The sequence below is a fragment of the Lemur catta genome, chromosome 13 (genome assembly GCF_020740605.2).
Source record: "Lemur catta isolate mLemCat1 chromosome 13, mLemCat1.pri, whole genome shotgun sequence".
In the NCBI taxonomy this organism is placed as follows: Eukaryota; Metazoa; Chordata; class Mammalia; order Primates; family Lemuridae; genus Lemur; species Lemur catta.
In genome coordinates, this window is record NC_059140.1 from 61,830,269 (window position 1) to 61,844,948 (window position 14,680).

General features: G+C 35.1%; 2 protein-coding genes across 2 annotated transcripts in view; one reads left to right on the top strand and one right to left on the bottom strand.

The window, feature by feature from the left end:
• GTF2F2 (general transcription factor IIF subunit 2) overlaps positions 1–14,680 on the top strand; it is a 135,787-nt gene that overhangs the window by 51,402 nt on the left and 69,705 nt on the right. The gene's annotated exons all lie outside the window — the stretch shown is intronic.
• KCTD4 (potassium channel tetramerization domain containing 4) lies at positions 4,833–14,327 on the bottom strand. Its single transcript, XM_045567246.1, has 2 exons — positions 14,286–14,327; positions 4,833–6,724 (listed from the first exon to the last, which is right to left on the bottom strand). The coding sequence occupies exon 2, from the start codon at positions 6,536–6,538 to the stop codon at positions 5,759–5,761; it is 780 nt and encodes a 259-aa protein (XP_045423202.1). The 5' UTR covers positions 6,539–6,724; positions 14,286–14,327; the 3' UTR covers positions 4,833–5,758.

Sequence of the window (14,680 nt, forward strand, 5' to 3'; positions counted from 1 at the left end):
GGCTTGGAAGTAGTGCAGCATCACTGGAGCTGCAATCAGTTGGTCACAGTAAGTCACAGGGCCAACCCAGATTCAAGGAGAGGGAAGATAAAATAGACTTCACCTCTTGATGAGACTAGTGGTACGCAGGTGCAGGGATGGAAGAAATTGTTGACGGTCATCTTCAGAGATAGTCTATCACAGTCACATTAAAACATGCTCAGGGCTTGAAATTTCTTCGATAGACTAGTCCACAGAATGAAACTAGGTGATGAGTAGGGGACCGTGTAACTTACATGGTTACAAGTTAGAATATTTTTGAGCATAAAAAGGAGCACTATTTTAAGTATGCCATACTCTCAAATATAACTAGATTGTCTCTGGCAAACTAGAATCCATGGTTACTCTAGTTATTATAATTTATTGGGTTTTTTTTTCCATTTCTTGCTTACCACCACCCTGAAAGTATAGTCCTTTGGGGTTTTAATTTTTTGTGGTAAGAAACTCCTGTTAGACTGTATATGGTATGTAGGCTTCAGACTTTGATTTCCGTCCCTTTTGCCTTGGGAGGCTATCTAAGCAGTCTCACGTTCCCTGGATTGGCTCATGACCTCAGAGATTCTTGTTTTCCTTGTATTTGTGGTTTGTAATTCCTTATTATCTTGTGGTCCTTTTGATACTTTAAAGATTTTATTGACTGGGCACCATGGCTCACGCCTGTAATCCTAGCACTCTGGGAGGCCGAAGTGGGAGGATCGCTTATGGTCAGGAGTTCAAGACCAGCCTGAGCAAGAGTGGAAACCTTGGAGACCTTTGGTCTCTACCAAAAATAGAAACAATTAGCCAGGTATGGTGGTGTGGGCCTGTAGTCCCAACTACTTGGGAGGCTGAGGCAGGAGGATCACTTGAGCCCAGGAGTTTAAGGTTGGAGTGAGCTATGATGATGCCACTGCATGGGGTGACAGAGCAAGACTCTGTCTAAAAAAAAAAAAGATTTTTATTAAGCTTTTGTAGTTGTTTTCAGTGGAAGAGTTGATCTAAATAACTTACCCCACCATTTTAGAGAATAGGGACAAGTATAATTAATGTACTTGAAATAACAGAGGAAAAAGAACTGAAAGAATTCCTTAACATCAAATAAGTGCTTTTATTCCACCAGAAATATAAGTTCCCAAGAATTTCTTCTAAAGTTGAGAGGTGAGAGTGTAGATGTGGGCAAGGAATTAAAGAATTGGAATCATTATATTATCACTTTTTAAAACTCCATGTCTCACTTTTTGATAATCTGTTGATTCTCTGTCATGAAGAATTAGGAAATTATTTTCCTCAAAACAGTTTCTCAATTTTTCTCGGTTGTATTATCACTTTGTCAAGGCTTTAAAGACTAACATTCCATAACCAACTCCCCTGCCGCTTAACCTTAGTATAAGTTATAAATAAATTTTTACTTTCTTCTAGTCTTTTGATCATGCTATCTTATTTTTGAATTATTTATTTTTATTCCTTATTGTCTAGATTTTAATGTTAGATCCCTTTTTTAAAAAAATGGTTCAGGGGTGAGTTTTACAAAACATGCATAGCTTCTTTTGAGGTCCACTGTGAAATTTTAGTCTATACTATAGATTCATGGCCATTTTGTGTCTATTTTAGATAAGTAGTTATAATTTTCTCATTTTATTCAGTGAGTGTGTACATGTAAATATGTATATCTATATCTTCCTTTTGTTCCTCAAAGCAGGATTCTAGCTGGTCATTAAATGTTTATTTTTTGAGCTGGCTGTACACTCTATAAATGCTTTTGTTGAAGTATTGATTTACTTATTGAACTATACTTTTCTTTCCTTTTCTCTCTTTCCCGTACTTCCTGTCTTTATTTCCTTTGATGTTGAAATCTAATTTTTAATAAGTACGTATTTTTGTCTTAATTATAAGCTCTGATCTAATTTGATCCTATTGCTTATATCATGTAAAAAATGGCTGCTCATTTTGTTTTACTCTGGTTTTGTGTGTTTGTAGCAAAATGGATTATACTGTTAGTTATTTTGATGGGCTTATTATGGATGTTTGTAATCTAAATTACCTTAATTTATTCAATAAAAATTTATTAATTTTTCCATGTATGTCTTAATGCTTTCTTTAGAAGGGTATAATGAATTAAATAAGGCATTAATTTTCCTTTAAAAGAAGTATAATTTTGAACTGGTAAATTGCCAGTCTCTTAAGTGGTCTTTGTCATAAGTAGTCACCAAAAACCAAAACTGATATTCAGATATCATGGCAACAACTCTCTCCAAAAATCACCCTTCCTTCTTGCTGGCTACCTTATGATCACGTAAGCAATTTAGTGGCAGTTAATGGAATTTGAACCCAAGTCTGACTCTAGAGCCCAAGTCTGTTTCACAGTGCCATGTTTTTTCTCATAATATGTCAGTTCTGTGGATTGTACAAGTCATAAAAAGTTAACCTCCTTCTCAGCAAACCTGATATATGAAAATCTAATTCACTAATAGACAAATCTATGATATTCTTCACTCTTATGAGGTGGATGAGTCATCTCATGTTCTTTAAGTGGCATGACATTAAAAATATTATTTACTTTTCCTAAATTGTTTTCACTCAACATTTTGGAATACCTGTATTGTGAGATGGTGTTAAGTGAGCCAAACCTATATTTTGGTATTCTGTATTCAGCAAAATACTAAAATTCTGTATTCAACACCTACTTCATAAATGCCTGTTTTTCTGACAGATTCTAGGTGTTAGAGATACAAGGGCCTGCAAAACCAGACATTATTCCTATTGGCTCTGGTGCTGGTATACCTGAGTTTCAAATCTTGGTTCCACCTCTTAATAACTGTGTAATCTTGGGCAGGTTACTTAGCCCTCTCAGTCTTTGTTTCTTCATGTGTAAGAAGAAAAGAATAATTGTACTTTTCTTAGGGTTATTTGGGGGATTAATTGAGATAATGTATGTTTGTAGCATGGTATCTGACATGTAATAAAACACTTAAATGCTTCCTTCTATTATCATCTTAAAAGTAGCATTTGAAATATAAATATTTTCTTTTAAGATAAAAACAAACTGAATAAGCTTATTCAATATCATCATCTTCATTCTGGGATGGTAGTCATATTCCTGGTATTATTTGAAAAGTCTTGTAAATGTTTCATTTGTTCTGCATGCTGCCATATATACATTTTAAATGTATAGTAAGAGCTGTAAGCTTTTCATATTTTAATGATGGTGCTAGAATCAGTGTGTGGGATAATTTCAAATACAAGAGAATAAATGTTTGGCTCATGGCAACTATAGTAACCTACTTTTGTAACCTTTCTTTTGAAAAAGTAAGACAGAGTTGCTTTGTGATTTGTTCTGTGAAACAATTTCATGAGAAAAAATTTGAGAAATTCTTCAGTGACTTGCAAACAAAAATATTATGAAAGCTTCACTCTAACTTATAAGTGATTTTTGTAGGACTTCTTGAGTTTCTTGAATGGAAAGAGAAAATACTAAAAATAAAATCTAGATATTTTCTATACACTATACACGTACAGCACAATATTTAGACACTTAAGTATGTAAATCTAAGTGCAAGTAATTTTGAATTTTAAAATGGTACATTTATACAAAGTTACAAGGGCAATCATGTAGGTAAATTTCCTTCTAGATTATTAAATTCTTTTTAGAATATTATGTTTTATCAGAAGCTTGAAGAATTAAATGTACCCAGTTATGATTTTTAGAGATGCTACATAAAAATGAATCTGATTTCTTTAGTAGTTTCTATCAATAATAACTTTGTTGTAACAGTTAAATTCTCCTTTTGTGATGTGATAAAAACCTTACTTGTAATACTTTTAAGGAGATTTGTTCAGCTCTATCTCATGTAAAAAGATACGTCAAGGCTATTTTTATTATCTGTAATGAAATCTTATTAGAGAAAATCTTGCTTTGACATTAAATCACTACCACTTTTTTCATTACCAAAGTCCAAATGCCAAGGGGAAAAAAGTCAGCTCGTAAGCTGGAGAGGGATATAAACAGTTCAATTATAGTGACTGTTAAAATAAATTTTACTATCTTTTTCCTGTTTTCATAGTCCCATTAAGTCCTGATTAAGCCATTTTAAAGTACGTAAGAGGTAATTTAATGTTTTAGTATAAATATTTTTTCCTTAGTGTACATAAAAGAAGATTGTGTAGCTCATGAGGAGTTTTTTAAAAGGATTTTTTTGTGTAATTTTTAAAATTTTCTTTTAGTATATACAGCTAACTTTTGTATTACTTTAGATGTTGTAATTGGAAGTCAGTTATGGTTCTGGGAATGAATAATATTTATTTCAAGTTTGTATGAGTAATCAAACTTTTGGCATATATGCTAATTTAACTGTGTAACCTCAGTCAAGATTTATAGAAATCTTTTGTTGAAGTTTATTAAAATTAAGATTTAGTTACCAGTTTTAATGATTTAATTTATTTATTTATTTTCCTCTGCCCTGAATGATCTGCAGGAATGGTTTAATTTTAAAGGAGCAAATTTAAGATACAATTTGTTCTTAGAAGCCAAGAATAAATGGCATAGAAATGATTTAGTAGTTCTTTTTGGGATTGGGTAAAAAATACACTCACATTTAAAGTTAAGTTGATTATTTCATTAAACAGCCATATGTAAAATTTAATTTTAAAAAAACAATTTCTTGTTTAGCATAAAGTAATTAGCACAACTCAGTGAGTCTGAGATTTAGCATCACAATAGGTATTGAAAAAAATCAATACATTTCTTTCATAAGAGTGACTAACTGATATTCATTTAATATTTTTGAGCTTGACAAATGAGCAGATATTTAGGCTGATTCTGAAAATGAACTCCTTTATTATTCTAATAGCCTACCATGTACTCTATTGAGACTAAGTTATCCATGCTTTGTGGGAGCTGAGCTTGCAAAGAAATGAATTTGCTGGGTTTTGTCGCTTGCAAGACCAGCCTGGGTTACTGAAGCCTGCGAGTCGACTACATCAAATACATAATATTGTGGGAAATCATCAAGTAGTACTATTTGTTTTTAAAGTGACACATAACTTTTTATTGTGATTATTAATACAAGCAAAGAAGCTAGCAGTGTTTTTATTCTTTTATTGTCATCAAGCAGTTTTCTAGGAATTTTCAGCAAAATATCAATTCAGCTATAATTCTAGTATGAAATACAGAAACTGTGAGTTAGCTTCTGGTGCCTGCTGTGAAAAATCAAATCAATAGCTTTAATACCTTCTTTCAGTCTCATTTCACTATAACTCTGTTTTAGATAGGTCTGCACATCTATTTTGCTCTCAGTAATTAATTTTACCAGTTCAGTTTCTTTGTAGATTTTTGCCATAAGTAGAAAGGATTTTAAATCTTATAGCCCCTTAAAATATTTTATTAGCATTTACTTAATGATAATGTACATGCTTGTTTTTTGTGTTAAGTACCCAAGACATTCTGGTTGAAAGACAGCTTAAGGAAAAATAAACAAATAGCAAAAGCATTCAGTCTTTATTTACAATATATAGAAGATTACTGATTTCATTTTAGGTAGAAGAGTCTGATCAGCAGGAACACCCCAGAGGAAGGACATCTTTAGCGATAGAATTTACATACCGTTAGCTCACAGTAATTGATTAGCAGCAGGGCTCTGTAGTACAGAGCTAGCTGGGTACGTTATTTGGGATGCCTTTGATGCTGTGGTTTTCCGAAGCTTGCTGGCTGCATGCTTGTTGCCTTTGTTTGTGACACAGGTGATTACTTGATAAAATGAAGTGCATCGCTGTGAACAATTGACCCTTTGGAACAATCCAGGCTGGTCAGCAGTCTAAAGCCACACTTTAAAGCCATCATTATAGCCTCAAACTTAAGAGTTTCCAAGGTACAGACAAAGGTGTTGTCTTCTTTTAGAACAAGTCGAGTGCCATTTTCAGACTTTATGAAGTATTTAAATTGAATGATATTTGACGATATTGAAAACTCCTCCGGAAATCCATCCAGCCTGCTTTTGGACACCAGAACAATGCGAGATTTTATTTTTGATATGAAATCAGGAGCATTACAGAAGATTCTCAGTCCTTGTGAGCGATCGTGGTTATCTGTTATTTCCAAGAAAGTAGTCTCTCTGGGTGTTAGCTGTTCTTTTTCCCACCTGGATTTCACTTCCTCTGCCAGTCCCTTGAGCTGAAAGAATTCTGCTTCTTGTGCAAGAAGTTGATTTTCACGAAACCCTTCGGGCAATAGAAGTTCTCCATTTCGTAGGAAGTTTAGGACATGCCTGAAGAGGAGCCCATCCCTGTCTATGAAATAATGACCATCAGCATCAAACGGGCAGAGGATCTTTCCATTTACTATACCTTCAAGGAAAGTATCTGGGTACTTGGTCAGTGTTTGTTTTTGAGTAATGTATAAATATCCACCAACGTTGAGGGTCATCAGTGTGGATTTGCAGTTCTTTCCTTGGTCAGTATCTTCCAGGCTGTTGTGTTTGCCTTCATACTCCTTTTCTTTTTCTCTTCTGTTTATTTTCCGCTCCATTTTTTGAAGATGCTGTTTCAGCTTGTTCTTCTTGGCTTTGAGATTTTTAAAAAAGAAACACTACCACACAAACACGCCTTTATTCAGCCCCAGCCTGGTGATGGAATGGAAATGCTGGCAGCATCGCCTGCGCTGTCAGCTCGGTTTTGCAGTAGGTGGCGTATCAGCTATGTATGCAGGAGCTTTCTGGAGTAAGACGGAAAAGAAAATTTGCATTTAACTGTATCAGGGAAGGGATTTGTTGTGAAAGGATTTTCACATATATTCTTTGAAGTAATAAGACTTATTCAGAATAAATTTAATTTCCTCTTGCCAGTTAAACAGTTACAAATGTTTAATTCTCCAGTCAAATGTAAATTTTTACCTGTTTCTAAATGTCTTTTAAGTTATTTTTTAATCAGGCAGGCTTAATATTGAATAATACTGTCATCTTTTGGAAAATAATTTATATTAGCATCATTTTTTAAAATGTAAATCATAAGTAGGAACCTAAGGTGAAAGGAACTAGGTGTATAGAATTTTCTTTCCCAGAAAAACTCACACGTTTCTCAGTGGTGTAGTTATTTTTGAAACTCAGATAAGAATATTTAAACCTGTTATTTGTGACACCACATTTAAATTTAATTGGATTTGCGTGTAATTCTGATTTGGATCTTTGTTAAGGGAGAAAAAATTTTCTTAACATCCTTTTACACTAAAGATAAAAAAATCAAATAGGCTTTGTGGTAATTGTTTACATTTTTTGGTTAAGATTGTGGAAAATTCATAAACTTATTTTACCCTAAACCAGCTTTAGTGCTGAACAAAGACTTAGACTACTATAAAAAAGGACTGTGGAGTGTGTGTGTGTGTGTGTGTGTGTGTGTGTGTGTGTGTGTGTATGCGCACATGTTAGAAAGATAGGGAAAGGATGGAGATTCAAAATACCTACTATAAAATAGTGTCATGGCTAAGTTTTTGTTTCTTTTTTGTTTTACAAAGGACAAAAGAAACAGCCAAAGCCTAATTAAACCTTAAAAAAAAAAAAAAAAACTTAAGAGCTGGAACATTGTGAGTGTGATGTCCCCCCACCCTCTTTTTTCTTCTTTCCCTTATAACTTGCCTTCCAGGGCATTTTAGGGTTCTGAGCTTTCACTTCCAGAATTTAAAGGCCCAGTGGTAAGAAATGTGAACATTGTCCCCCTGTATACTATTACTTGACCTATCTGCTAAATTATTCTGAGGAACTACATTGTTCTTAGTGTTCGACTTTAGATTTTATATTAAATTGATTTATATTTCTCTTGCATTAAAGGTATTTTTAAATTTTCAACTGTATGTTGATATAGAAGTGGTTGGAACAGATTTTTCTAAAAATGCCTACTTTTTATTTTCTCTAAACAATGTTAGATTTTCTTCAGATATAAAAAATTATATCCTTAATTGTAGCAATTTTTAATTTAACATTTTGTATCACTGAGATTATTAAAAGTCTGTTGAAATTGAACTAGAAAACTATGACATATTTTTAGAGCTGAGTTTTTGCTTAGAGACCATGAAATTCAACTTTCTCATTTCACCAAAGGTAAAATTGCATTCCAGAGAATTCTTAGTGTTTTATCTAGGACTTTTACAACTTGTTAATGGCAAAGCCAACACTTAGACTAAAGCTTCCTCTTAGTCCTGCAACATTTAAGAGGTTACTTTTGTATTCTGAGCTTTCATTTCCAGAATTTAAAGGCCCAGTGGCAAGAAATGTGAACATTGTCCCCAGTACACTATTGGTGATGAGTACTCATGTGTGTATTGATTTTGGTCTTTTTACAATTAAGTCTTTTCTGTGGATATGACTTTTTAAGAACTACTGAATATAATGGGGGGGGCCAAGGGTACAACTTTGGAAATGTATTCGTAGAATTCTGATGTTACCATTGCAAATAGTCACTGCCCATGAGTAGCATCATATAATAACAAAATCAACAAAGGCATAACAGTTTCATTTATAGGTATAGTCCTCTTTCAGTGAACTTTGTGGAACACCAGAATCATTACAATGTAACTGTAGTATAGTTATGGAGACTGTGCTGGAATTTTCTTGTTTAAATAAAATGATGTAGTTGGATACTATGTAGCACTGGGCCTGTCTGTGGGTACTTTCTTGGAGAAACCTTGACACTGTTGCTGCTAGAGGATGGGCTTCCATGAGGGTGGCGAGATGATAGGAATGAGGCAGGACTGCTGGAAGTGGGATACCGACCTCTTCAGTTGTCACTCCAGAGCCACCTTACGCTTGCAAACTCACTGGGTTCTGCTGCCCGGTTTTCACCTGATGAATACTCCTTGTTTCTGCAGGTTTGCCTTGACAGACTCTGAACCACCCCATCATGTGCTTCTTACCCTTGGTCTCCTTTTTTCACTCTAGACTTCACTCTGGTGTTCTTGTCTTCTGCCAACCTGACATGTGTAATTTGTTTTCCACCCATGGCCTGGCAACAGTACTACAACTGAAGCCCTGACTTAGTGCCTGACTACAAGCTGATATGAATCCATAGGACTTTTCTTTTGTCTTCTTTGCCCTGGCTTGCAGTCATAAAAAAGAAAAATGACATCCAGTTGTCCCTACATTATCCCCATTATTCCACATTACCTCCAGTAAAGCAAGATGACTGCAATTCATGGAAATTGCAGGGGTTCCTGGATCATTGCTGCCTATACACATGCCCTTTAGGAGAAAGCCAGCTTGTCTTCTTTTTAGTGTATTCTAAATTTATAATTACTTACTAGGGGTTGGGGGTGCTTGTCCTAGGTGGTGTCAGGAAGGTCCACATAGCCCTAAAACTGTAAAAATGGTACTTTAGTACATATACCAAAGGGAAATATCCCTGGTTTATGGGACTATCCTTCTCTGCCTCACTGAAGATACAAACAGGTATTATTATTTAGTTCAGTGGTTTTAGCAGAAGGGCTTAAACCACACAGCAAAGATTAGTTTATCTAGGTCCACTTGACCAGTAGATTTGAGGATTTCATCTGCCTTTGCAGGCGGAAAGATAGAAAATTTTGAAAGGTTGGGACCGTGTTTTCTATTCAGTACTTTAGCCCCTTATTAGAATTAGATTACCTCTCTCTTACACATCTGTAATCACACATATAAAAGAGCCTTTTAATCAAGTTTGAGAATTTAAACAGGTCTTTGGTATGAGTCTATAGTGGAGCCCAATGCCTAACCCAATTCTGTGAAAACTTTCACTAGGAGGTAATGCTAATCTTCTCCCATCTGCCTTAGGCAGAACTCATTCTAGGCCAGTGGGAGGAATTCCCATCTTTTCTGCCAACTCCTGAGAGGAAATAAGGTCCATGTCATAACTATGATTGATGATGATATCATTATAATATACACTTGCTCCATTTATATGCCAGAGATATTCCCATGTCATGGAAGGAGGTAGAACCTTATTGGGAAGGTATCTCTCCTAGTTGAAAGATACAAGATGTGATAATTCCCCTAGACTCAACAGGTCACTTTTTTTTTGTTTGTTTTTTTGAGACAGAGTCTCACTCTGTTGCCCAGGCTAGAGTGCCGTGGCATCAGCCTAGCTCACAGCAACCTCAAACTCCTGGGCTTAAGTGATCCTCCTGCCTCAGCCTCCCGGGTAGCTGGGACTACAGGCATGAGCCACCATGCCCGGCTAATTTTTTCTGTATATATTTTAAGTTGTCCAGATAATTTCTTTCTATTTTTAGTAGAGACGGGGTCTCACTCTTGCTCAAGCTGGTCTCGATCTCCTGAGCTCAAACGATCCACCTGCCTCAGCCTCCCAGAGTGCTAGGATTACAGGTGTGAGCCACTGTGCCTGGCTCACCCCTTTTCAAGGAACAGTGATGGTCTTAGGAGCTGCCCTTGATGAGAACATGGTGCTTCTGTCTCCGTGTACTCTACCTCTACCAGATCTGTTTGGTTGTAATCACCTTCATGCTTCTATGCCTTTCTTTTAAAAGGATTAGTTCTCATTACCTTAGAAAGAAAATAAAAGCAACTAAACTAGAGAAGAAGCTGTCTATTTTCTTTTGCTTAACCCTGATATTGTCCCTCTGCCCTAGTCTTCCCCACATTTTTTCAAGTTTATTGATCTGTGCTTTGACTTTCCTATGCCCTTCACAAGCTGAGTTTCTTTTTTTTTAACACATGGCTTGCCTCTTCCTAGCCTCCTGTTAATAGCATTGAATGTGAGAAACATTCATTTTGGTATTTCCCTATGAATATTTTACTTTAGCCTTTTTTTGTGTTAAAAATAAATTAAACCATGTAATATATTGACATATCTTAAGAATCAAGGATTTTCCATGTTAATCTAATTCTTCTTGAATGTCCAAACTTTAGTTTCATTTTGAAATATAAAATATGTCTTTAAAAATGTTGTCTGGGACCGGTAACGTACTAGCAGAAGTATTGTGTCAGGCTACCTTATGTAACTGATTGACCACAGCATCTCCCAAACTATGTAGAGTGCCTGAATCTTCCTAGGACTCATAGGACGTAACCTCTGGCTGAAAGGTCATACAAACATGTCATTCCAGCCCAATGAATGTAACTGTAAATGTTTTGCAATGTTGAACTGAGTCATTAAAGAAGCCCAGGAAACTTGGCTACACTGGCAAATTTTTTAGCCTCATTTGCAGAGTGTAGAAAAGAATAAAGCACTGTGTGTCAAAAGGAACACAAATAAAAATGACAGACTAGCTGAAAGGTTCAGGTAAAATTCCATTCCACATTTCTTTGCTTTTCACTACAGAGGTAATCTTGACAACAATTTACAAATCTTATTAATTCATGTTTTAAATGTACTTTGGGAGATGAGTGTTTCATTTTGTGAGGAGAAGTCAAACCCTAAGTTTTTTAAAACAGTTTTTTTTTTTTTTCCAAAGTGTGGCCTAAGCATAATTATTTACTGGAAAATTTATTGTAACCAGATGAGCAAAGCACTTTTATAAGCCATCAAATGAGCATTGAAATTATGATATTTTACAAAACTCATTTTTTATAGTGCTATTTGGCAAAATACAATTTTACCGTCTCTTTGGGAAGATGTCTTCAGCTAATAACCATTATTTACAATCTCAAAATGAGGGACATGACTTTGAAAACTCTTGTAAAGATACTATTGTTATGAAGTCAGTAATCAAAGAAGGTCTCTGCTCCCAAATGCTGCCCCCTACCACTGTTCCTTCTGTTTTCCTTCACTGTACATCTTCTTATGTCTTCAGTGATGAGATGGTGTGGAAGAGAGAGAGGAGGGCCTGAACAGGAGGACTGGATGAGCCGTGGGAGCAAATGTGGTTTCTTACAGAGTAGAGCAATTATAAATTAGGGATGGAGGAACTCTATCATATTGCACATTTTTTCATATTTAACATTTCTGAAATTGGGGTATATCTTAAAATCATTGGCCTGTGAAAGTTTAATGGCAGTATTTTGTCTTAGTAGTACATGAAATAATGGCAAATATTACAATTGGCATCTTTGAATCAATGAAATATTTAAGCAGCTCTGTGAGCTATTCCCTCCATATCACAAGAAAGTAAAATTAACGGAGAAAGGAGGGGCAAAGAGTTGTAGGTGGGGAGAGAGAAAGAGGGAAAGAAAGATGGCTGCTTCACATTAAAATTATTTAGGGATTTTATAAAAATACCCCTACTTCCCCCACACAATGCAGTTAAAGCAGAATCTCTGGGATGGGCCCAGTATTTTGTAAGAAGCTCCCTAGGTGAGTCTTATGATCAACCAGAGTTGAAGAATCACCTTAGTAAGGAAATCGATGAGCTCAGGAAAGGGGACTTATCTCAAGGGAGTTCTTAATGATGGGAGCGTAATTTCTACCCTGTAGTTGTGAGGATCATTTAAAAGATATCAAAGTATCTTGAAAATGGTCCAGGCGCAGTGGCTCAGGCCTATAATCCTAGCACTCTGGGTGGCTGAGGCGGGCGGATCGTTTGAGCTAAGGAGTTCGAAACCAGCCTGAGCAAGAGCAAGACCTCGTCTCTACTAAAAAATAGAAAGAAATTAGCTGGACAACTAAAAATATATAGAAAAAATTAGCTGGGCATGGTGGCACATGCCTGTAGTCCCAGCTATCTGGGAGGCTGAGACAGGAGGATCGCTTGAGCCCAGGAGTTTGAGGTTGCTGTGAGCTAGGCTGATGCCATGGCACTCTAGTCTGGGCAACAGAGTGAGACTCTGTCTCAAAAAAAAAAAAAAGAAAAGAAAATCATAAAGCACTAAACTCTAGTGTATTACTATTACTAATTAAACATGGTAAAAAGAACAAAAATTATTGAGGATGAAATTCATAGAACTTGAATTACATTGAACTGATTTAAAAACATATGGCATTGGATGTCTATAATTATTTCATGAATAGTCCCTCAACTATATCATAGTCTTCCTAAGCACAGTGGTCTGTATTTTTCTTTCTTATACTCCTCCTCACATCTACCACAGTATTTGGCACTATTTGACTAAAATATAGCACTACAATATAAGTCTGTGCTTTAGGAGACTTAATCTTTCCAGAAAGATTTGTTTTCTATCCATTTAATCATTTTTGCTCTTGTTTTTAAATTTTGTCTAATTTCAAGTGCAGCAGCCAAAGCTGGATAGCAGTCTTTAATGAAAACCTAACTAAAACAAATTATTATAGTACTATGATTTTCCTGCCCCTTTTCTTTTATTATTATAAGACAACATTACTTTCTGTTTTTTAGAAAGCTGAGTTTTATTTCTGGGTTTTATTCAGCCTTTTATTCTTGAAAGCAACTTTGGAAGTAGGGATCATGTCTGTTTAATCATGTCCACATCTGTATTTAAGAGGTTTTTTTAAATTTTTTTTTTAATTTCAAAATATTAAGGGGTAAGTGGTTTTTGTATTGATTTAATTATATATGTGATGTAAGCAAGCAAAAAGACTATAGTCTGAAGTATAAGTGGGATAATAACTTGTGAACTTTGCTTTGTAAACATTAAAATGTGTAGTACAATTTTTCTTAAACACTCATTCATTATTTCTTTGATCAAAAGTCTGTTAAAGCTTTTATAGCCTGATAGGACAATCCAAACTCCTTTGCCCATTTAAAGCCTCCATTTTGTACTTTAGCTAACCGTTTTCCATTCTACTCCTGGGCAACCAGTCCTGTCATTCACAAATACTCTTTGGTCAGTGTTAAAACATCTATTGTACAGCAATGTGCCTGCAAACCTACCTCTTTCCCTAAGTCCATGGGGAGAAGTTGGAGTGCTTTATTCTGGGTGAGGAAGTTGAGATGGTTGCAAGATTCTATCTAGTCCTCAAATTATGGTTTCAGTATTTGATTTAAAATTGGGATTCCCAGCACATTAGGCATATTTTTAATTTGAATATTATTATGAGAAAACATACAAACAGATAACTTTTGGGAATATTTATGTGACTGCTCATTCATTACCTTTAAGGTAAATAATAAAATACTAACTCTATAGGTTACTGAAATCTGAGCATAATCTTTTATTCCTAAAATTCCTGAAAATTAAAAGGGATCAGAACATCAATTCACAAATTTGAATAAAGATTAACTTTTTAATAATATAGGGATAGAAAGTTTGCCTAACTAGTTTGTTAAGATGCCAGTCTCTTTTATTAATAGGCTTTACCTGAGAACCACAGGCAAACAGCTGCTAGGAAAATATTTTAAATGCAAATAAAGTAAAACACTAGGAATATTAAAAATGGTTTACCTTTTAAATGTACTTTCTCTGTGAAGATTTCTTCTGTCCTTTTCCAGAGAGTGTAGAGACAGATGTAATATAATTAAGAGTCAGGAGAGTAACTTCAAAAGTCTTGGATCACTCCAAAATCATGGTTAGTAGCCCACTGGTTTATATTTTAACTGAAGTTGGCAGTACTCTTAAAGACCTCCAAATTCAACTGGATCCAGAATGGTTCTGAGGAAATGAATGCCTATAACTTCCTGATGCCTAAAACTTCCTAACATACTTGAACGCATTACTTACATGCCAATGCTAATAAACACCCTTCCTGCTTACTTTAACTTGTTCAAACTAAGAATGCCATTAACTTGTAAAAAGTGCCAGTTGGTCATTTCTCTTCAAGTCTTCAGCATAGAGTGTAT

Excerpts from the sequence above, each read along its gene's own strand:
- KCTD4 (XM_045567246.1), bottom strand. The coding sequence starts at position 6,538 with ATGGAGCGGAAAATAAACAGAAGAGAAAAAGAAAAGGAGTATGAAGGC.